The following is a 22,584-nucleotide window of genomic DNA, read 5'->3' as shown; positions in this document are numbered from 1 at the left end:
TGACAAAGATTGTGTGTGTTTGATGCAGGCAGATGGTGCACAAACGCCCCCCAACGCCCCCCCCCACCCCCCCCCTCTGAGAAATGAGGAACATGTACTGCAAGCATGAGTTAAGTTTCTGAACAAGGAACAACATACTGGCAGCAAGTTGCGTGAGCATTTTGGCTTAAAGCTGGCGAGGTCCCTAAGCCACTGTGTAGAGCTGGGGGGTTGAAGAGGCTGTGGAAAATCATGGCAAAATCGGTCATTCAGACCCTGCTGGATTGTTGAACCTCTTAAGATGGACACTTGCCTGTATGTTGGTTAGAAGTAAAGCAAGGATCTGGGCTTCATCGGTGCCTGAAGGAGCCTGGCTTTAGTGGTGTGTGTTTGGATGTTAATGCGTGCTTGTTAACAAGTTGTTACTTGACGAATTACTCTGAATTGAACATTTCAAAGCAGTTCTCTTAGTGAATCATGCCACTTGCAGCAGACCCAAGAATTCAGTTATTTATGTAGTTCCTGTTTGTCAAGTGTGCCTTTTTACTGCTGATACTAACCTGAAGTTCTAAACTAAGATCAAATCTCTCTAACCACAGATATAGCAATAGCGATAAAGAATTTGCAGTGTGACACATGCGTTTCTTGCTAAGGCTGTATTAGTTTTGCATGTTACTGTAATTTCAAGCATCCCCCTACGTAATAAGAATTTTAAATCTGCTTCAAACATTGAAGGATCATTCTCCAAGCATCGAAGTTGGTGTCTTATATAGCTATTGTGTTTAAGGCCCCAGCTCAGAGCCTTCAGATTTTCTCACAAAGTGTGTCCCGACTTACCTATTTTGAGTATATCTTTACTGTGCAAGTTTGGGGGGAGGAGGGGACCAGTAACTTAAGCTTATAAAGAACCAAATGTAATAATAAGTAACAATACCAGGATGAGCTGCCTCTAGCCTGTGGGGAACTGTGAAGTTATTACTTTATTAACTTTTGCTTTATTGTCTCATTAAAAATGCTGCATTGTATTTAATGTTGAGTAAACCAGAAATTTCCCAAACTGTCCCCCACTGAAGTGACATGCATGGCTGTATTTCCAAAGATCTTAAGGAGTCAGTGGCAGCTTGTGACCAACCATTGCTCGGAAACTACCTTTTAAAAAAATTCTTTTTTCCCCTTGATGTTAGTGTTTTCCTTGAGGCTAGTGTAAATCTGTAATAGCAGTGTTTTCTAAAGCCAGAGTTGTTTTTTGAAACGGTGTAAGCAGAAGTAGACTCCTGGTCATATTTCCCCTCTGACTTCTATATTAGACACCCCAGATGACAGCTTGGATCACTAATAGATTCTGTTAAGGTTAATTGTGTTATTTCTATTTCAGTCTGGGTCTGGCAGCAGCTTGGAGGGTCTAAAGTCACATATGACTGTTTTGTAGAGAAAGGGAGTGGCTTTGCTATGCTCTATGCATGGTTTTTATTGGACAAAGTGTACAGGTGTATATTTGAATTAATTAACTTCATCAACTTCATAAGCTTGTCACAATGGGTTTTTGGGGCAGTGAAGAGCCAAACCAGAAAAAACTTGCTGCATCATACTTAGGAGAAACTGTAGGTCTGGTCACTTCTTGTTTGGTACTGTGCACAGATCTGTATTGAGGTTTTGTGGGTGTGACTGTACAGAGAGAAATGCAATGGCTCAACCATATCCTGTCCCCTCTCTTCACCAAAATTAAGGGAAAACCTTAGTTGATCATGAATGATACTTCTTTCCCCCCCCTCCTTTTTGCTTTTAAAAGTTGGAGTACATACAACCCATACAAAGTTGCTCTAAAACACAGGCTGACTTTTTTTAAATGATGCATGTTTTGCTTTTGTGTAGTGGGGAAAAAGTTATTCAGGGCTGAAGTATTGCTGGTTTTTCAAATGTTACATTTTAAAATTCTAATTCTGATGTCAATGTAACATTTCTGAGGGTCTGTGTGTTTCTGCATCCTCTGCTGCCTTCCACTGGGAACTGAGCACTTCTATTTTGTATGTTAGCCAGGAAAAGGTTTGTACCGCAGAGTTCTAAAAACATCAGAAAACTACAAAAAGTGACTGAGCACTAGAGAAGAGCCATATTCTTATTTGGTAAACTTACAGTATTAATAGGATAAAGCATTTGAATGCTCTTTTAATAATTCAGAATCCAGTAACCAGAATTAAGTTATTCCAACTGAAGTCTAGAAATCTTTCATGTGGTCAGCTTCACTACTTGGAATAAGAGCAGAAGGTCAAGTTGTTAATTTGTAAATGCTTGATAATAATTTTTACAACCTCACACATAATTCAGATGCTTTAGAGCTGGTTAAAACCAGCAACAAAAGAGCTGGAAGAAATCCCATCATCTTTCAGTTGCCAGCAATATATCAGTCAGTCATGGTAAAAAATCTGTAAATATAATGCAAGGATTTTACAGTTTGCATGTGCAAACCCCTTGCTGTTATGTTGTTCAGCAAAAGGCCCTTGTCTGGAATAGACGGTTCCTGATGGCTGGCTGCTTTGGCAAGTTGTGTGGTGGGGAGAGAGTTAATGGGCGGTGGAGGAAACACGTGTTGGTGCTGGGTGATGAGGAGGCTCAGCTGTAGGGTGTGCAGTGGTGGGAGGGAGGTTTGGAGAGCAGCTGTGCTCATCTACCTGGCTAGGGCTTTGGTCCACAGTCAGCGACATGAGAAATCAGATAGACTTGCTGGCCACTGTCACAGTTTTGGGAGTCCTGGAGCAAGGTAAATGTTCTTTATATAATGCTAGGTAGTGTTAAGCTAATTACATCAAGCTTTGTGGAACTTGGTTGCTGTGTTCTGCTTTGGAGTCTGTGTGGAATGGAAATTGCTGTCTTCCAACTTGGCAAAATGATGCAAATGTTTGGCCATTCCTGGTGGAAGTGTCATGCCTGAGATGCCTGATGTTCATTTTGTAATAGGGGCTAAAATGATCTGCAAGCCTCAAAGCCAGCATCCTAGAAGGAAATGAAATGTAAGTTTAAAAGTAAAACTTAACACAATTTCAGCAATAGAATGTCTTGAAAATATTTTCTGTGATTGAATTTTAGCAGGTAATTTGTAACTCAGAGGGACTGGAGGTAGCCAGAGTAAAGGCAGGTTAATAAATAGGCTGATGAAGAGCTCAGTGAATGGGCATGCATCGTATCTATATAGAAAAGAGCATCATGTACGCAGGTATTTCTCCTCTGTGACCAGTGTAGTTATGTGTCCATACAGTTAAGCAGATGACAAGATGAGCTGGCCACACACAGTCATTTGGGAACTAATGCAAGCCTTTCTGGTCAGAAATAGACGCAGACATCTTTAAAGAAACTCGGTGACTTCTCATAATTTAAATAGATGTGTTTGGTTTAGACCATTTAAGCAGCAGCAGTGGAGTTGCCAGCCTGTCTGCCTGTTGTGTTTAATTGTGGGTCCTCTGGGCAAAGGCCTCTCCCCTTGGGCTTCAGGAGGGTCGCAGCAGGGGGCACTTCCCCTGCCTAGGGTGGGGATAGAGTCCCCCTGTCATTAAAATCTTCAAATTTGTCTAAGGGAAGGTTTGTCTGTAGGGATGTTTTTATTTATTACTGAATTAATTCACCGTAGAGCTCTTTCACCTCTGCTTATGAATGGGTGTGACTCTCTGAGCAGCCTGGTGTAATTTCAGCTATCAGATGATAAATCTCTCAATATAAGCATGATTTAAAACACAAATATGCTACTTGAAGCATAAGAGTTCAAGACTTCTGAATTATCAGTAGTTCCCCTTCAAAAAATTTACAGAGAAATATCTGCAACTACAAATGGAAGATACTTTTGTCTTACGATTTTTTTGTTTAATGTGCAAAGAGAAAACGTAAAGAAAATGTGAAATTGGGTTATGGAAATGTTGCTGAGCCCTTTGCATTGGAAAACCCTCAGTTGCAAATCCCTAGATAGCAGTTTTGTCTCAAATATATTTGTTTTATGAGAACTTAAAAGTATTTTTTAAAGGTTGCAGCCTTAGGCTTTTTTCTTGCGTGCTATGCAAACCATACATAGGTGTGAATCCAGCAGATGAGTAGCAAGCATTGGCACCCTCTTATCTACATTAGGTCAGATAAAGTACCCTCCTGTTACTACTCTGCAAGGGAAGCCAAGCAACAATTGCAAAATATTATGTGTTTCCTTTCTCTCTACTAGTACAAAACATGTTTGCTCATGTCACCTGGATTTGGAGCTGTGCCGTAGCTTTTTCTTGCATATTTTGAAAGGATATTTTGTAGGCGAGTTACAGATCTGAGGCTCGTTCCGAGAAGGCAGAGCACTGAAAGATGGCCATGCGCTATATGTACAAACGCTCTTCCATCGCATCCTGATGTAGGTGGTGTAATTTAATGGCTGAGTACAGTGCTGGTTGATTTTTATTTTCTTCTTCTTAATTTTCTGGGAGCCCATGGTTCTTTCAAGTAACTTTCCTCTTTTTAATGTAGTTGTGCTCAGATTAGCAAAGCTCTGAGCTTAGTGCTCTGTAGCTACATGCCCCTGCCCGGTGTTGAACGCTGTACCAGAGAGCAGAACAATGCCACCACAGTTTTTGGGTTCCCCCACCCCCTTTTTTTTATGGCTTCAAAGGAAATAATGCTTATGCAATGTTACTGGCTGTTAGTCCCCACAGAGCTTGTTTGCCAGGTTCACTCAAATGTGGCAGATAGCAGCTGTAATATGGCTTGACAAATTTGTGGACAGAGTCAAATGGAGAATACAGGTCTGGCTGATACCTCCACCGAGGAGCAAAGTGCGGAGAGAGCTCAGCCCCTACGAGCCACATGGGAATCCACACAGATATTTAACCTGGAGACATGAATCACACAGACTAGTTTGAAAGGTTCTGCAGAGCAGATTGCACTTTTTTCCCTAAAAGTTCATGCTGAGAAGGGTTGTACGGTGTGTTTTTTTATAACACCTCATTCTGAGAAGTGCTTTTGGAGTGTGATTCTTCATCCTTAATGATTCATCCTTACACCAGGCTCAGAGGGCAGCGAGCCGTCCTCCGAAAGGCTCCTCTTGGGTGGCTGTTTTACATATTATCCATCCTGAAGCATAAGGGATTTGTTGCAGGACTTGTCTGGATATTTGCCCCCTGTATACAAGCAATATTAAGTGTAGAGTTGATAGGTTGGGCCTGAAATTATTCTTGCCGTGCTCATCAGTTGCGAGAAGGCTGCACTAGGAAGGGTGCAGATGGCACGAAGCAGGATGAGCACCGCTGCCCAGCACAGTCAGGCGTATGCCACGAGCCAGAGCTGTGCATGATGCGGTAACAAGCTCAGTCCCTTTCTTGAGAGGTGGCTGGGATGAGACCCTGGGAGTGTGAAAATGGTTGTGCAGGAGAGAGGTGCTGATCTGATGTACAGAGGAGGTAACAGGATGGGTCAGGGTGGGTTTCATCAGCTTGCTCCCAGCGTTCTAGCAGCTGCTGCTGAATTGCCAGTCGTGCGTTGCTGCCGCCCCGGCTGCCTGGGTTCGCAGAGCAGGTGCTGTGTTCTGCCGGACCTGGGGGCAGGATGATGGCCGCCCCCGCCCCCATCATCAGCGTGCTGCAAACAAACCGAGGGGGGAGCTCCCCACCTCCCTTCCTCAGCACCCCTTGTTCAGGGCTGGGTCACTGTGCACGCTGGGGGAGACACTAGAACACACAAAAGTTTCCTGAAATTAATGTCTATGTGTATTTAAATGAATAATATGTTGTGTAATACACAAGGTCACATCGTGTCAGATTATTTACATTTCTAATTCCCTTCTACATATGTTCTAATGCTTTTCTGCAGGCATGCATGGATCTGTTTTGTCTTTAATCTTGCAACATCTGTCCCTCCTTTCCCTTCTCTATCCTGCTGTTCTGCTTTTATAGTCTTTGTTGGAATAAGGCAGTCCACATGCAGTCCTTGCAGCTTGGCTCCTTGTGTCTCTGTCCAATGCTCTGGAAATGTTGCTACGTTAGGACCTTGCTAATCCAGGTGACTCACTTAGCAGCATGCTGCCGCAGTCCCCAGAGTAATTGTTTTTATAATTTAGTTTACTCCTATATGAAAATTCTTATTTTCAATAAAGGGAGAAATGTAGTGGAGCACCTAAAGATAAACACTTGAAACATTAGCAATCACCTGTGGGAGTAAGAACTTTAATCAAATAGTGAAACAGGGCAAATCTTCATGTTAACAAGTTTTCATCGTTTTGAAGTGATTTTCCACATCCCTTACAAATGTAGGAAGGAGCGATAAGAGCAGACACCGAATTAGTACCTTTGCCCAGATTTGCACCCGCTGGTAGCAGTTGTCTGCGCCTTGAACTGCTCGAGCCTTGGGGCTATCCTGCAGGAATGAAGTGGAAGAAATAGCCAACCCCATTCCCTTCTATTGCCATGATTACAAGCATCTCTAATTGACTTGATGATAGATATCCCAGGGCTTCACAGTTTGGATGCTGCTCTCTGATATGGGGCCATCCTTGTATAAAAGCGTTGTGCTTGCTAGATGTAGCAGAGTTACACGCCATTCCCCCCAGACTGGCTGAGGGTGTACTAATACTCTAAAAGCACAGTGCAAGATTAAAAAAGAGTAATTGTGTGTCTGGGTGCAGACTCAGTAAGGTCTTAGCATGTGTTGCTGGCCTTGCTGCAGGACCGAGGTGTGTTTGATCTGCTGGGAGCAGCGCCCAGGGCTCCGCTGCCGCCGCTGGGCATGAGGCTATGCAAAACGCCAGCCAGCACCTCAGCTCTGCCAGGATAACCAAATGAATTTAAATAACAAGCATGAAATAAATGGCATGTTTATTCCAGGTTGTGTGTGACAGCCCTGGACTATGAACCTAGAGAGTATCGGCTCTAACCACTTGCTTGATTCCAAGCTAGATAAAGCTTGGCTAAACAATAAACAAAACACTGCTGGGCTGTCACCATTCCTGTGTTGTTCGTTTTTTGTTTTTTGTTTTTGGTTTTTTTTTTAGCCTATTTTGTGCTGCAGGTGATCTATGCCCGGCGGAAGTACAAGATCTCCCCTCCTGAGACAAGAGGTCACCCTGAATTTGAGCGGATCTTCAGAGCTCAGTAAGATTTTAACTTTTTTGGGTGACTCCATCTATGTATGACTTGGTCAGGTGTCCCTACCAGGAAAGACAGAAGTCACCCTCAAGTCACCTTTTCGCTTACTGCTACTGCTACTATTTATTTATTTTTTTTAACCCTTTGCAAGCAGAGGTCTGAGTTTTGACTTGGAGCATCTGGCTATGGCTGGAGCATTTCTGTCCCCCCCCAGTAACCCTCCTGGTATTGCGAGAAGCAGCCGAATTACAAGTCAGTGGCTGCGTGGAAGAAGTGTTGAGCATTAACGCATTATAACAGTGACGTTTAATATTAATTTTAGCTCTAAATTGTGAGAGTAGCTGAAGCTATAATAACCTAATATTTGCTTGTAAGTTTTTGCTGTTGAAGCAAAGGGCCTTGCTGGAAGAACCAGCTATGAGGATGTTTTAATTTTTTTCCTTATTTAAGCCATTCTACTGCAAAAGTTGGCACTCGCAGGCCCACGCTGAGGGCTGTTTCTTTTTGCTCTGTTCCTATGGAGAAAGCAATGCTGGAGCTAAACTGCAAGGGTTCACAGATCCCTTCAGCTTCCAGCAAGCACTAGATTCCATCTTTCATCTCAGTCGTCCTGTTTCGTAAGCAATTGAAAGGAGCTGGCCAGAGCTGGTTTGAAGGGTAGCCTGAGCACGGCACTAAATCCTGAACAAAGCAGCTGCGTTTCCTTGCCAGCATGCAGGAACCGCTTGTGAAGTGACAAAACCACCTACCTTGGTCCTTCTGTGATGCAGTGGAAGGCCGGCCTGTACGGGAGGCATCAGCCTTTGCTGGCTGGGTACCTGATGATGTGGCTTTTCGATACTGGGCTGTGTGTTACCAGAGCGGGGATGCGGGCTGTGGGGTGCCGGGGAGCCTGCCGCGATGCTCTGTGGAGGAGGTGGCCTCAGCCACTCGCTTCTGAGAAGGTATTTCTTCCTCGTAGGTTTTTTTCCCCCTTCTTTGTTCTTTTCCCTGTGGAAAAGCATACAAATGGATAATTTGGTTTGATATATTAAAAAAAAAAAAAAAAAAAAAAAAGAAGGGAACAAAGGTATTGATTTATTACTCACTCGTGGAAACCTGGCAGACTCCCCTCACTGAGGCTCAAACTGCATTTGCAACGTAAGGTTCTTCAGGCTTTTTCCAGCTCCCAATCTGGCCCCATTCCCTAAGGCTTGGTAAATTTTTGGCCAAATTTAAGATTAAATTGCCTAGGGAATGGTAAAATGTAAGAGAAATGGAGAAACAACCCCCTTGTCTTTAATACCACAGCTCACCCTGTCCTTTCTTGCAGAAAACTGTACTTTTTGTTACTGAAAGAAAAAGGAAGAAAACCTGGCTGCAGATGTGATTGCCTTCTGCTGCGTTCGACCTGGGAGAAGGCTTGCTCTTAGCACGTGCTTTGTGTGACACCCAAACTTGGGCCATGGCCACTCAAGGGGAAGAGAAGGCTCCTTAAATAACGATAAGGAACCTCTGCCCATGCAGCGTTAATGCCGTAGCTGTACTAGGTGTCTGTGACGGCGCTGTGCGCAGGGCCAAGGACGGAGAGTCCAGCAAAGACAGAGCTCTGTCTCGGCTGTGGCTCATTTTTGCAAGGTCCACGTGAGTGTGAGGTGAACACTGTGTGTTTGGGTGCTTTTCTTCTCCAAAATACAGATAATTGGGTGCCCGCGGTTGCAGAAAAGGCCCTTTCTCCACAGCACAGCAATACCTCTTATCGGCCCTTTCAGTTTGCTCCGACGCGTGTTTCCAGCTCGTTTCTCTGGCCTCGGTTAACCAGCTCTCCGATGTACGAGGATGTGGTTTTAACTCTCATCTCTGGTTCTTACCCAGGGCAAATTGCTCAGAGTACTTCCCCATCTTCATGTCGCTCCTCTGGGTTGCTGGAATCTTCTTTCATCAAGGTAAGGGAGGGAACCCCAACCCAAACCACATGCACAAACTGAAAAAACCCGTTTGAATCCCACTGCGACTCAGGCATGTGCTCTCTGTGCCCATGGGCTGTTACTCGGGGAAAGCGAAGTTCCCCTTTGGCTGGACAGACCCAGGAGCACCCCAGCTCCAGCGTGCATGAAGCTGCTGGTAGCGTGGCAGCCGGGCTGGTCTCCAGCCCAGAGGGGGGGGTTGGTGGCATTGACCTTCACCTGAGCCCGGCTGTCCCCCAGCACTGCTTCCCCTAGACAGGGTCGGGCTGGCGTGCGGTGCCAGGGCAGCAGCAAGCTGCAGCAGAGCTGCCACGCGAGACCCACGCTGCTGTCGGGAGAAACCATAACCCCAGCGATTAGTCACCCACCGTCCGTCCTGTCCCGAGCGTGTTTTGGCTGTCACCCTGGGGAAGATGCAAGGAAGGACCAGGGAAGGGACTGCTGCAAACCCACGTCCCAGGGCAGCTTCTGGGGGGCAGAGAAGGTCAGCCCTCACAAAAAGGGAAAGAAGAAACCCCACCTAAGCTCCCACAGCATTCTAACGCTGAGTCCCTCTGCGTTCGGTTCTCGGGGCTGTGCCCCATCTGCAGGGGGGCATGGGGGCATGGGTGACTGAGCACGGCAGCGTCTGGGGAACCCCAGGCCCATCACAACTCTGCTCCCCTCCCCCCCGCAGGTGTGGCTGCGGCGTGTGGGCTGATGTACCTCTACAAGCGCTTCAAGTACTTCCAGGGATACAGCGTGGCTGCACAGGGAAGGTAAGTACCTGGCCGGGCTGTGGGCACCCCAAATCAACCCAGGGAGGCTGGGTGCAGGATGTGGCCCCTGGGGCAGGTTTCCTTCCTGTGGTGGGACTGACGGCAGATTTGCATCACCCTCCTGCGCTCGTGGCCACACCACTGGCTCAGTCTCAAAGGAGAGTGAGGGTCGCCAAGCCCTCACCAGCACACTTCATGCCCCGGGGGGGTCTGGTGGTGTCTGATGGTGTTTTCTCCCCGCGCAGGTTGGGGCCGCTGTACGCCAGTGCCTTGCTGCTCTGGCTGCTGCTGGGGCTGGCGGTGGCCGGGCTCCTGGCACACTTCTTGCTGTCCCGCTCCTCTGCATGGACCACGGTGCTGGTGTGGCCCCGCCAGCTGCTTGGTGCCTGGTGAGGGGGGCTGCTTCCCCCCAGAACCCAGGGCGTGCCCTCGCGGGAGAGTCACACAGCATGTCAGAGACCAAGCATCTCCCCAGCTCTGTGCTCACCTTTGAAGGGCGGTGGATGCTGGCGTTCCTCTGCTCGTGAAGCTCCACTACTTCACAGGTAATTCTCCCTTCTAGAAAGCAAACACTGCCCAGCCTCTGCCCCTGCTGATGGCCTTCACCGCCAGCTCTTGCAGCACCGTCTGCTCTAGAACTCCTGTCTTTGGCTCTGCCTCACAGAGCACAGATGGACCCGTACGCTGTTGTCACTCTTCCTTACTGCTGTAACGATCTATGTTGAAGGATCCACACCATGGGTATACAAAAAATAAATTCCTTCTCTCGGTAGAAATCACCTGTGATTGTCAAAGCTGCTTGGGGACTGGGTGTGAGAACATCCGAGGGTTAGGGGACTGGGTTGCATGGGAAAAGCTGCTGCAATTAAAACAAACTTGAAAGGATGGGTACACTTGTCTAAAACTGTATCCCAGTTCTGGGGAAAAAAGTGTGAGTCTAGTCCAAATGCTAAAGTCTGTGTCAGGCATTGACTTGAACGATTTTGATTTGTCACTGACCCACAGCAGGATTTTTGCCCTCTCTCTGGATTTCAGCTTCCACTGCAAACTTGGTGTTCGCAGGTAACTCATGTAGGCATCAAGCAGGCAGATCCTTGTGAAGTTGCATGTGTGTATAAAAAAAGCAACATATTTTGTAAGACAACTGTTCCACAACTGCACCCTTAGGTGTGCTGGTGCCCAAGCACCTTCCTCGTGCCCTGCCAAGGAAAGACCCAGCCAATTTTTCTTTTTTTAGTAACCGGTGAAGGTTCCTGTGGCAAAAAATACCCAGTCTCCCACCGGGCTGCTCTAAGAGCTTTCCCCAGCACCAGCAATGCTTTGGGAATGTCAGGTACTGGTGAGCACTGAGGAATGACACCCCTTTTGGGTGCAGGGGCTGCAGCTGGTCCCTGGCCCCCAGGGATGCCCACTGGCCCTGGGCAAGCAGAGCCAGTGTCTTCCTGCCACGAGTGACTCTCACTGCTGCACCAAAGGTTTAAATTTAGCTTTTATTACAGTGCACGTTATTTTATATATTTATATATAGAGATGTACTGGAAAAATCAAATGTATCCAATAATAAAAAATACAGCACATTAAAGTAGTATAATGCATTCCAGTGTATAGCTGAAAAGATATTGGGATTTACACTAATCCCTACTATTTTTGAACTGGGCTACTTCTGCTTTTTTTTTTCTCCCCCCAAAAATTCACACCAATCCATAACTGAAATCGTTATTTAAAAAAGATGGTTTCTGCACTCCACCTCAAGGCATGAAGACACTGGAGACTTCACCGTGAGTTACGGGGCTGTGTTCAATGCTGGCAGGCACAGTGTGGCTTTTGTTTTGTTTTGTTTTTTTTTTGTTTTCCCTGCCATACTCATAGCTCCAACCCCTTTGGATTCGTTCCTCCTCTGCCGGAGGAGGGTCAGTCTTCACCCCCACTGAATCCTCGGCTGTGGCCAGGGCTGTTGCCTGGACGAAAGCAAGGCAGAGCCGGGTCCCCCACCGCCTCTGTCCCAGCAGGACTCAACGTGACCAAGCCCCCGCTCTGTCCCCAGATGCAGCCGGAGGTGGCCCTGTCCTGGGCTGGAGGTGGCCCTGTCCTGGGCTGGAGGTGGCCCTGTCCTGGGCTGGAGGTGCTTTCCATCCCGCACACTTGCTAAAGCTCATCCCGACGCCAAGCTCTCGCTGTGCCGGTGCGGCCCGAGCAAAGCCAGCCCTCTGCACAGGGCATCGCTGTTTGCTCTTCTGCCGGAGAAGGTGACAAGGTGACGTCCTGGCCCCACAGCACGCAGCCGTCCCCCGGCAGCTGTCCTGCGCTGTCCTGGTGCCGCAGGGAGGAGGGAGCAGGAGGGGAGGGAGAAGGACCAGGGATCCATGTGTGTCCACCCTTCCTCAGGCCCATTTCACTCTGCTTTTTTGATAAAAATCTGCAGGAAGAGAGGGCTGGGGTCAGTGAGAAGCTGGGGCTGGGTCCCTCTGCAGATGAAGCCCGGCTTACCTCGCTCAAGATGATCCACACCGGGGAGTCGGTCTGGATGGACAGCCTGATGGCTTCCAGCGGCCCGAAGGATGGATCCACCTCGCCCTCTGCGATGCCCTTGGAGAAGGAGCCTGGTGGGGACAGCACACGGTGATGTGGGGCCGGTTCTCTGGCATCCAGGCCCCCCAAAGGGACCAGGAGTAGCCGTGGGAGCCCCTGCCCACAACGCCCCGACACAAGCCAGGCTGAAAACCAGCAGCCTGGACATCGCTACAGTGCAAAATGCTAGGCTTAGGGGAACAGCAAGATCAGCTAAAACCAAAATAGGGAGTATTTGGCTACACATCACTGCTGTGATGAGGAGTATTTGGCTACACATCACTGCTGTGATGAGGAGTATTTGGCTACACATCACTGCTGTGTGAGGTGGGCAGAGCAGCCTGAGGGCAGCACCATCCTGTGAGAGGCAAGTATCAGTTCAGTATCCATGCCATGGAGGCAAGTCTTGCATCCATAGTGCTACCGAGGTTTCAATGTGTTGCTATGTCCCATTTTTGGATGTGATTTTTGGGGGTTTTTTTTGTTTTTTGTTTTTTTAAATGCAACTGGGAGAAACCAGACAGCGGGCAGAGGAATCCTAAAATGGCAAAAAGCTACCCAGACCAGGGAATTTTCCTCTTATTTGTCTATTAAAAAAAAAAAAAAAAGTCTTAGCAGGGACACCAGGGCTTTACCATGTACCAGCAGGTCCCTGTAGGCTACAGTCACTGGGTTTTGGCCAGTGCAGGACAAGCACTAAACCAAGCTCAGGTGGCAGGAGACAAAGTCCCAGCTGCCAGTGGTGTGAGTACCGAGACAGGCTGTGGAGGGAGAGCAGAAATCACCCACGGTGCTGATTTTTAACACCAAATGAGGCAGAAGGATAATCTGAATAATTCAGCCCCAGCTCTGAGCAGAGATGCGCAGAAACATAGGACTGAAAACTATCTGAAGAGGCCACCTAGGCTAAGAGGGGAGAAGACAATGACAAATCCCGTTCTGACCTGGCTCCTGGCAAGCAGAAATTACTCTTTGCCAAGCAAACAGCACCAAGGGTCTCAATTCACTTGAAGGATAGGGGCTGGGTGATCAAACCCAGCCGGCAGTTTACCACCCCCCGCCCTGCTGTACCTATCTGGATGTAGCCATCCGTCATCCTGCGGTATTTGACAGCTGTGCCTCTTCCCTCCTGCAAGGCTTCCTTGTCTGACTGCAGGCTCTGCAGAAGGAGATGAGCTTTGTGGAAGGCCAGTGGCAAGAGCCACCCAAAAGTCCCAAGCCACAGCAGCACCGTGGCACCTCGTCCCCCTGCCCGTCACCCCAAGCCTCGTGCCCCCAAACAAGAAGGCGTTTGCTGCCCTCATGCTGCGGCTTCCACAGCACCATCCTGGCTCCAGCTCCGCAGCTGTCCCACCCCTCCCCTGAGCATCCCCCCCGCAGGCTGGCACAGCTCCCACAGCGACTGCTCAGCGCAGGGTCCCGCTCCCAAGGTGGCACCACAGCAGGCGCGACCCCTGGCTCCCAGCCAGCGCCGCTCCAAGGCACTCGAGTCTTGTAAAGATTTCCCGGACGGCTTTAAGCAGTTCCCTTCTCTCAAACCTCTTTTGCTTCCCACTCCACCCCCGGCTCAATTCTCAATAAAACTCTTACGTCAAACGGCAGAACCTCCACAGTCGTATTGAAGAGTTTGTCTTCTGGGTGCTCGATGTTCCCGCTGCGGAAGAAGAACCTGTGACAGGGACCAAAGCCACAGATACCCACACTGAGCGAGGGGGGAGGGGGGGCACAGTGGCTTTCACCCCAGCCAAACCATCAAACAGCTCAGCTTCACAGGCACCTTCCCAGAAAGCCCACAGGCACGTGGTTTGGAAGGAGACCTGCACCAGGTTAGCTAAATCATGGCTTGCTCACAAGCGCAGGAAAGCAAAGGGCTCTGGCAAACATGGCCCCACCAAAAAAGGGGTGAAATTATCCTCCCCCTGGAAGAACACCGCTCCCTCCTGCTGGGCAGCCAAGCAGGAGATGGGCAAGAAATTCAACATGAGCCAGAAGAGCAAAAGCAGAGTGTCCCCACACACACCCTGGTGCCCCCCCCCCAACCCCCCCAAGCACTGGCCTTTCGATGCGGAGTGGTTTGAAGAATCTGAATCTGATGAAGTCTCCGGCAGTGGGAGTGAAGGCCCAGAAGAAGTCCTCCCGCAGGTAAGCCTTCTCCAAGGTGAAGTGCTGGTAGGTCTTCAGGCTGGTGCTTACCTCCGCAGGAGGGTTGACGTGCTCCTTCCGCAGGGCCTGCTTCCCAAAGTCCTTGTCCTTGGTGGGTGCAAAGCAAAAAAAAAAAGCTCTCACTCATTCAGGAACAGGGGTCCCAGAGACAAGGATTAAATTAAATTTAAAATTTTAAAAAAATAAAAGCTCTCAATTTACACAGCACTGAATGATGGAAGTGATCTGGGGAGGGCACCAGCCAGGGCAACGTGTGGCTGGATCCCAGGAGGACACAACTTCAGGAGAGGCAGCACAGGGAAGCACCACTGCTCTGCGCTCTGATCCAGCACCAAAGAACCTTTCATTGTCCAGGTGTCCCCAAACGCATGTCCCTGCCCCAGGAGCTCTGCGAACACTCCTTACACCAGAGGAGAAGGTGGCTGGGAGGCTGATGACAACATAAAATTACTGCATTACATGGCCTGACGGGGACCGCACCGCGATACAAACCGGATTACACCATCCATGTGCCTGGGGATCGGACAGACACAGGACTGAGCGTAGCCCAGGGATGCTTGTCTATGGGTCCTGCACTATAGCTGTGGGAAGCCCGATTTTGTTGACATTTCAACACACACAAACAATTAAGCTCTTACACAGCAAGCTCTAGTTTGCCTATCAGCAAATCCCAGCAACAAGGAGTGGGGCTGGAAGGAAGTCAGACCAATCCAGGAGTTTTCTCCCCAGGGTTTTTCAGCAGATGCTTCAAAATCACTTGCCCGGACCATGGTTCGTTACTCAGGATGGCTGGCCAGGACCAGTACCAAGGCTTAAAAGCTTGCAGTGACTCTTAGTACATGTCACTGCCATTACGAGAAGTAGGAGCTACGTGACCTCACTGTAATTCAGAATAGAAGACCACCACTGCACAGCAATCCAGCTGCCACTGTCCCACCAGTTGCCGTCACTGATATCCCCACCCCAAAAGCAGCCAGTTCCTGCCAGCCTGGCAGAAAGGCCATCTCTGGCTCGGACAGGCAGCTGGTACCCACCTTCAGCTTCTGTATCTTCCCAGCCAAGGAGGAGTGGGTTCCCACATGCTGGAAGAGCGAGGGCTTGAAGCGAATCCTCAGGTTTGCCTTCTGCCTGTCGCAGTGTTTCTGAAACGAGACAACCCCACAGTGCTCCATGCTTAAACCTCTGTGGTCAACCGTGACCCACGAGAGGAGTGGGCAAGGGCACAAGGAGGGATAACACCCTGCCTCGCCATCTCTATGCCTTTCTGTGTTATTTTGGCTTCAATTTGGCAAGAGAGCCTTTAGCTGCGCTCTGGGGGAACCTGCCCGTGCCTCTTGGCCGCTCACCCACCAGGCTCTGTTGGGCAGCCGGAGCGCCCCAGTTTATGTGCTCATTTCTCCTTGCATAGCTTTATGAACGCTGAGCAAATCTCCTCTGTGCTGTCAGGTGAGGATAGCCAGAGGATTTAGTTTCTTTTGTCCTTGGCTTACTGGGAAAGCTTCTTTCCTACAACTCAGAGCTCGGGATCACCGATGTCTGAAGGTACAGTAAGTCCCAGGACGATGCAGAGCCTGGGTGAGCAGGCAGCGAGTGCAGGCTCTTTTCAGACAGGCAGAGTTTCCAGCTGGTTGGCAGGTGTTGTTAAGCAGATGTATGGCACGTGCTGTTGTCAAAGCTGTTTGACTGTTTCACACCCATCCCACCACGTAAATAAACTTTGAGAAGCAACACCGATCCAGCCAGTGATTTTCCACGGAGTGGAGAGAGATGACAGAAAGGGAATAAAGGACAAATTGGGAAAACACAGAGCACCAAGACAAGAGGTCACGTTTTAAAAATAGTTCATTCCTCTCAGTCTGGGGGAGCAGGACAAAAATACAGGGTTAAAAACTGGAGGGAGAGGGAACTTTTTTTTTCTGACTTCTGCTTTTTCCAAGAACAGAAATGGATGCGCACCCCTACTGCCATCTTGCAGCCTCCCACCCCAGAGAAACCCTGGCAGGATCCCGCTGCCAGGTGCTGTGTCACTGGCTGCCTGGCACCAAGCAGGCACAGCAGGGACAGCCAGCCACACCGAGTCCCTGCGATGGGCTGCCTGCACCGGCCACCGCCACCGCCACCATGCCGGGAGCTGGGAAATTCCAGGCATGACCCCTGCGAGCTGCAGAGGAGATAATCCCCTAATCCAGCTCACGTTACATTAGAAAATTAAAACTAGCCATGCTAATGGGAGAGACTCTACTCATAGCCAGAAACCCTAGATGCAACCCCATCGGTTCTGATCTCCGGATGGGGAGAGGAGGAAGGGGACCGGAGGGAACTACAGCATCTCCTGACTTCTCTTTCTCCCCTTTCCCCCTTCTGCTAAAGAAGCATTTGCTGACTGAAGGCAGCGCCGTCACTCAAGCCAGGAGGGGGAAATGGCTCAGCTGGTGGTAAGAAGGTCATCCTTTCACACAGCTCTACCCCAGGTAAGTCTAAAATTAGTTGAAAAAGAAAGAGCAGAATACATCCAGAGCAGGCAAAGCACTTACCAAAAGCACAGGTCAAACAAACTTTCAATCAAAAAGACAAATCCTCCCTGCTACCAATTTGATTCTGCACAGTGGGATTTACAAGGGAAAGCCATGTTTGAAAGGGCGCTGTGCAGAGTTAATCATGCAAACAGTGGGGGAAAGGAGCCAGAAATTCACACAGAAAGTAGGTTAATTTTTAAAAAGGCAACACATTTAAGAGGTTTGCAGTTTCCCCTGGGAAAACCTTGGCTCTGCCAGGTAGGAGAAGATGAGTGAAGATGAGTTAAGGAGAAGATGATCCTGCGCAGCAGGATCTGCATTTAATCAACACTCAAGCTGAAGGTTTTGAAGGAAGGGCACAGACAGCAGCATCGTTCCCAGCTCCATCCCACCATCCTGCTACCCCAGCTTCGCCCAGGGCTGTGAGTACCCTGGGGGTTGCCAGACACGCCTGGGAAGTGCTCTGCTGCACCTGAGCACGTGGGTTAAACTGCCAGGAGGACACAATGGACATCACCTGAGACTGGTCCTGCTGCACACGGGGGACTGGAGCCAATGTCACAGCCTCTGCCAAGGATCAGGCCAAACTAAACCACATCCTTGCCCGAGTTCTGCAGAGCCCTGAGGATGCCCTGTCCCCTCACCCCAACACATAAATACAGCATTTATCCCCAGAGCGACCACATGCTCTGGCGTTTGCCACCGCTAAGTACCCGTGGCCATGAGGTCTGTCTTAAGCGACTGGCTCTGCACGGGGGCTCCGCTGCTCATTCTCTGCCGGGGGAGGAGGGTGAATGAGTGTATGAGTAAATACAATATGTTCAGAGAGGAGAGAGGAGAGAATCTGGTGATGAGCTCATCTTACATTTGCTGTCACACACACTCCTCCTCTGCCCTTCCCACTCGCTTTAGCCCCTCGCTGCTGCTGCTGCTGCTGGGAGTTCAAACACAACCTCCGCAGGGCACAGGGGCTCCTGCGCTGCTGTCTGCATGGCTCTGTGCAGACACGGCTCTGCAAATGACATGTCAGTATGAAAATGGAGCCCATGTCACCGCTCTGCGCCCTCCTAGAAACCCCGACAAGGGGTTCACATGCTCTGGCTTCGTTTTGGCACATTACGCACGGCGGGCTTGCTCTTGGGTTATCTGGGGTGAGCTCTCTGGGCAGCCTGCGTGTCTGCTCCAGATGGGTACGGCACACGAGCCCAGGGCCAAAGGGTTATTCTGGGGTTATAGACAGTGAGTGGGGAATGGCTTCAAGGCAAGAAGCACACCAGAATGCAAAACAACACAGAAGAATGGGGAACGGCTACTCTCCTCAAGGACTGGAGGAGGAATACCCTGTTAGTGCTCAGATGCAGAAATAATGCCTTTTCTGGCAGCTGCAGACTACAAAAGCCTGAACTCCCAGGTCTGTGCTTACACAATCCACAAGGACACCCTGTGGCACACTCCACAGGGATGGCACAGCTCAGTGCAAAGTCAGTTAGCACCAGAGCTCACAGAAAAGATCCTCTGGAGACACAGACAGAGTATACATTTGCCCACACACAACAGAAGGTTTCCCTTCAACAGAGGTTGTTTACGTACTGCATCTTTCTCAGGGTTGCAGACTTTCACCCAAAGGATGTGATCCAGCAGCCAGTCAATGGGTTTGTCCTTATAGAACATCAGGATGAACTCCACGATCAGGCTCAGATCCAGAGACTTGAACATTTTTCCTACAGCACCAAGAAAGAGAGGAGAGAGCGCAGCTACAGTATGAAACTGTCAAGAATCAGAGCTGGGAAGAAAAAACTTGGGAGACTGAGCTGCAGAGGCTGGATGTGTCCATCTCTCTACGTAAAGGAAATAGCATGCAGCTCTGTTTTATGTACCAGTATTGCCGGCATTGCTAATACAGTTCCGGATTTAATATTCATTGCAGAATTAGAAAGCATTAGTCTCACAGGTCACAGCAGTATCAAAAGGTCTAAAGCTCTTCCATTCAGTAGGGAGAAATAAGGATGAAAAACATCCAGCCAGCTGCAGGACAGACCATTTCCTGCCCCCAAAACTACAAGTTTCAAGCCAGTCAAACCAGTATCCAAAATAACAGATCAAACTGCTACTGCAGCCACGTACTGCCGTTCCCAAAATAGTTCTGTGCTGATGTAAACTTCCTTTTGTACACTCTTAGGCAACTCCAGATCTCATCCAGCCTGAAAGCTACTGGTCACATCTCAAATGTTTGGCTGTCAGCTGGGCCACCGACCAGGTTTATTTTTATTAAAAGTGCGTATCAGCAGTACCAGCTGTGAGGATCTTTCTCCCCTGTGCAATCACAAGGGCCACTGCAAAAATAAGGAGGGATCAAGTCCAAGTATTTCACTGTCTTGTGGGGACAACTCACTGGACATAGAGCAGAAGTGCTTGCAAGAGCCAGCAGGCACTTGTGCCCATGCCTGATGGGACCAGGGTGAGCAGGGGAGAACATCATTACCGATAAACCCCAACTGAGAAAACTCCAGGATCATCCACTCCTCAGAGGGCTGCTGCAAGGCAAAGTTCTTCATTGTGCTGAGATAGTTCGGTTTGGCCACAATATCATCCTCCAGCTGCAAGAGGAAAGGACACTCAATGCCAAGGACCCATCCAGGTTCCAGTAAAGAACCTCTCTGTGTAGAGCAATCACACCACAGACCAGAGGAAAGCTTTGGCACAGCCCCAGTTTATTTTGGACGATGCTCCAAGCAGATCTTTCTCACCCAATCTATCAGGTAAACGAAACAAGGATTCCTGCTCCCCCTAGGCAGAAGGCCTCCAGGTCTAAAGCATCTTAGAAACCTAGCTGTTGTTAAAACCTGCTCCCACTCTGCGGCATCACACAACTGGACACGCTCCTTGCCCTCTCTAAGCTGGGTACGAGCCACAGTGAACTCACAGGTACACACCCCTCCCCTTCGCCCCCTGCACCGAACCCACCTGCACGTAATAGATGCCTTTGGACTGGGCATACATCATTAAAAAGCAGTAGTCGAGGTTCTGCTTTGTCCTCCACCTGCAAGAGACAAATGTGATGGGAGCGCCAATCTCCCCTGGGAATGTGGGCTGCGCAGGGGGGCCAGCCGAGGCTGGGTTTGAGCTGGGAAGGTGGCACGGCTCTTGGAGGAGGGGATGGCACGCAGCCTCTCCTGTTTGGTCTCAAACTGGTCAGCTGAGAGTTACTGGAAAACTCCAGAGTTCCAAAATGAACATCATCTGGGTTAAAAGGACCCCCTTGCTCAGTGATGGAAACACCGCAGCGCCAGGCAAACCCTGCAACCCCAGTGCCAGTCCGTACCCCTCCCCCACCTCCTTCCAGCTCTTGGACAACACAAGCTGAAGGGCCTCGCCTGGCCCTGCTGAAGAGATTTCCCTGCTGCAGTCAGGGGGGAAGATGCTGCAGTAACTTAATTCAGGGCTTGTTTGTTTTGAAGCTCATTCATTGATTCTTACCTGACTCTTTCCTTGGGGTCCCCAAAGGATTCCCGCAGGTGGGAGAAATCAGGATAGAAATGCGGAGATGGGGAAATTACCTCCAGGAGACCTGAGTGTATTTCCTTTGGGAATCTGAGGGAGAAAAGCAGCAGTAAACAAATACCTCCATGTCTGACACACCACCTCATAGACTAAATTGCTGCGTAAACACTAAGCCACAGAACCAAACAAAAAATACCACCTCTGAGATAAAACTTCCCCAGCAGCTAGTGGACTTTCAGGCCTCATGGAAGAACATCAGCAGGGACTGCCAGAGATAAAACTTCCCCAGCAGCTAGTGGACTTTCAGGCCTCATGGAAGAACATCAGCAGGGACTGCCAGAGATAAAACTTCCCCAGCAGCTAGTGGACTTTCAGGCCTCATGGAAGAACATCAGCAGGGACTGCCACAGAGTTTTAAAGCTGCTTTCTCCCTCCCATGGTCCCTAATAGCCCCACATGTGTGTGCCCCCACCCCCCACCCCCCACCCAGCAGCATCCCTCCTCCCTGCCACACGCATACACAGGTCAGCTTTAAAGACCATCCCCGAGCACCATGTACTCTCTACAGGATTAAATGGACCGGCAGACTGGTACACCAGTGAAAGGACTTGCTGGCATTACCAGCATTTAGAGATTTTCCAAATGCATCAGTAATTAAAAGCCATTTTGCAGAGATTATGTTATGCATTTCTGATGTTACTTAAAACACTGCTGTGCCATAGTTAGGACGGCCAGCAGGAATTCTACCTAGTTCCCTTATGCTGATAAAACCAGCATCTATTTTCCCTATAATGCAGTTAAAAACCCTTTAAAGAGTCAAATTCAAACAGAAAAAAAAGTCACCCATCTGGAACATAGGTACCTACAACAGCTTTGCAAGCAATACCCAGAGATTACCGTAACTGGGAGAGATAAGCAGGAAAACCAGTTATTTTTATACTGCCTTTTTGAGAACACAGGGTGTGAGTGAGGCTGGTTTCCTTTGTTTGTGCAGAGCCTGGAGGACAGGAGATGGGGCAGAGGGAGACAGAGCAGCGAGACTGCCAAAAACTTCTCACTTATTTTTCCCTTCCTTTTTCCCTCCTTGGGACTGGCAAGATTTTCAGCTAGCATTTTCAAACCTTCCTTTCCCCGAGCAGCAGTGAAACAGAAGCTTCTCACAGAGGTGACAAAACCTGTACTGAAGCAGCAATGACTTTCTCCCTCCTGTGACACAACCTCAGCCTGCCCTGGCCCCACGCCACCGCAATTCAATTTGGAAGAAAAATAATTTCTGTGAATCAGGGAGGGGCAGGAGGCGCTGGAGAGGGGGGCGGTGAGAAATCAAATCATTAAGTCAATTAAAGTTTCAGGCCTTCTACGCAGAGGCACTCTCTGCAGCAGCGCCCAGTAATTTCATCGGGATCCACTGGACAATCAGTCCATTATCCCCGGGATAAGTGCGTCCTCCTGCCAGCAGGCAGAAGGAGGGGAGCTCTGCCAGCTCCGGCACAGCAAGATGGAGGGCTCTGTCTCAGCTCTTCTGCAAGGGCCCGGAACACCACGCTCCGTGCAGCTCCCAGCCCCTCTCCCATCATTGGCTCGGGATGCAGGGCGCCGCGAGGATGTGCTGCCCTTTTGCATCTCCTTCTTATGGCAACTGCGATCCTTTGGAAACACGCAATCGCAGGAGCTGGACGGGAGTCACAGCCCCTTCTCTCACCACCTTTTTCTTCTGCCTCCAAGCTCTGATGCTGCTAATGCCTGGCCGGGCTCACAGTTAATAATCCATCACCGGCTTCTGCTTAAGCAGCTACAGACAAAGCTGCAAAAGCCACTAAGACTCCAGGACATAAATAGCAGCTAGTGTGAGAGACAAATGTAACTAGTGCCCAGAACAAGGGAAAAACAAACAGGCTGGAGTGGGAAGAAAAATGGATCATGGATTGCAAAGCAAAATACAACAGAGGCATTTGGCTGTGCTTACCACGCTGCCCAGCTGCTCTGACTCCGCAGAGCAGGTAGAGGGCTGCACTAGACACAGAAACAATTGCCAGGATCTCTGGAAATCTACATA

The 22,584-nt window shown here is 49.3% G+C and overlaps 2 protein-coding genes across 6 annotated transcripts in view; one reads left to right on the top strand and one right to left on the bottom strand.

Moving 5' to 3' along the window:
* Positions 1-111: 111 nt before the first annotated feature.
* On the top strand, positions 112-10,559 carry LOC102054340 (leukotriene C4 synthase). 2 transcript variants are annotated; one of them, XM_005440617.4, is made up of 5 exons: positions 1,327-2,737; positions 6,983-7,082; positions 8,931-9,001; positions 9,699-9,780; positions 10,026-10,559. In XM_005440617.4, the coding sequence occupies exons 1-5, from the start codon at positions 2,680-2,682 to the stop codon at positions 10,171-10,173; spliced, it is 459 nt and encodes a 152-aa protein (XP_005440674.1). In that variant the 5' UTR covers positions 1,327-2,679; the 3' UTR covers positions 10,174-10,559. The 2 variants fall into 2 exon arrangements, with proteins under 2 accessions (XP_055574414.1, XP_005440674.1); XM_055718439.1 differs by lacking the exon at positions 6,983-7,082 and having other exon boundaries at positions 112-2,737.
* Positions 10,560-11,251: 692 nt separating this feature from the next.
* MGAT4B (alpha-1,3-mannosyl-glycoprotein 4-beta-N-acetylglucosaminyltransferase B) overlaps positions 11,252-22,584 on the bottom strand; it is a 52,103-nt gene continuing 40,770 nt past the window's right edge. For all 4 annotated transcript variants that reach the window (XM_055718437.1, XM_055718438.1, XM_027807279.2 and 1 more), the window contains 10 exons: positions 20,505-20,618; positions 19,992-20,067; positions 19,510-19,624; positions 18,618-18,748; positions 15,546-15,653; positions 14,405-14,598; positions 13,939-14,017; positions 13,420-13,507; positions 12,268-12,380; positions 11,252-12,196 (listed from right to left, as the gene is read on the bottom strand). In XM_055718437.1, the coding sequence (XP_055574412.1) occupies positions 12,173-12,196; positions 12,268-12,380; positions 13,420-13,507; positions 13,939-14,017; positions 14,405-14,598; positions 15,546-15,653; positions 18,618-18,748; positions 19,510-19,624; positions 19,992-20,067; positions 20,505-20,618 (1,042 nt within the window). In that variant the 3' untranslated portion in view covers positions 11,252-12,172. The remainder of the gene's footprint in view (positions 12,197-12,267; positions 12,381-13,419; positions 13,508-13,938; positions 14,018-14,404; positions 14,599-15,545; positions 15,654-18,617; positions 18,749-19,509; positions 19,625-19,991; positions 20,068-20,504; positions 20,619-22,584) is intronic.

Source organism: Falco cherrug, chromosome 8 (assembly GCF_023634085.1).
Source record: "Falco cherrug isolate bFalChe1 chromosome 8, bFalChe1.pri, whole genome shotgun sequence".
In the NCBI taxonomy this organism is placed as follows: Eukaryota; Metazoa; Chordata; class Aves; order Falconiformes; family Falconidae; genus Falco; species Falco cherrug.
This window is presented reverse-complemented; position numbering and strand designations above follow the sequence as displayed.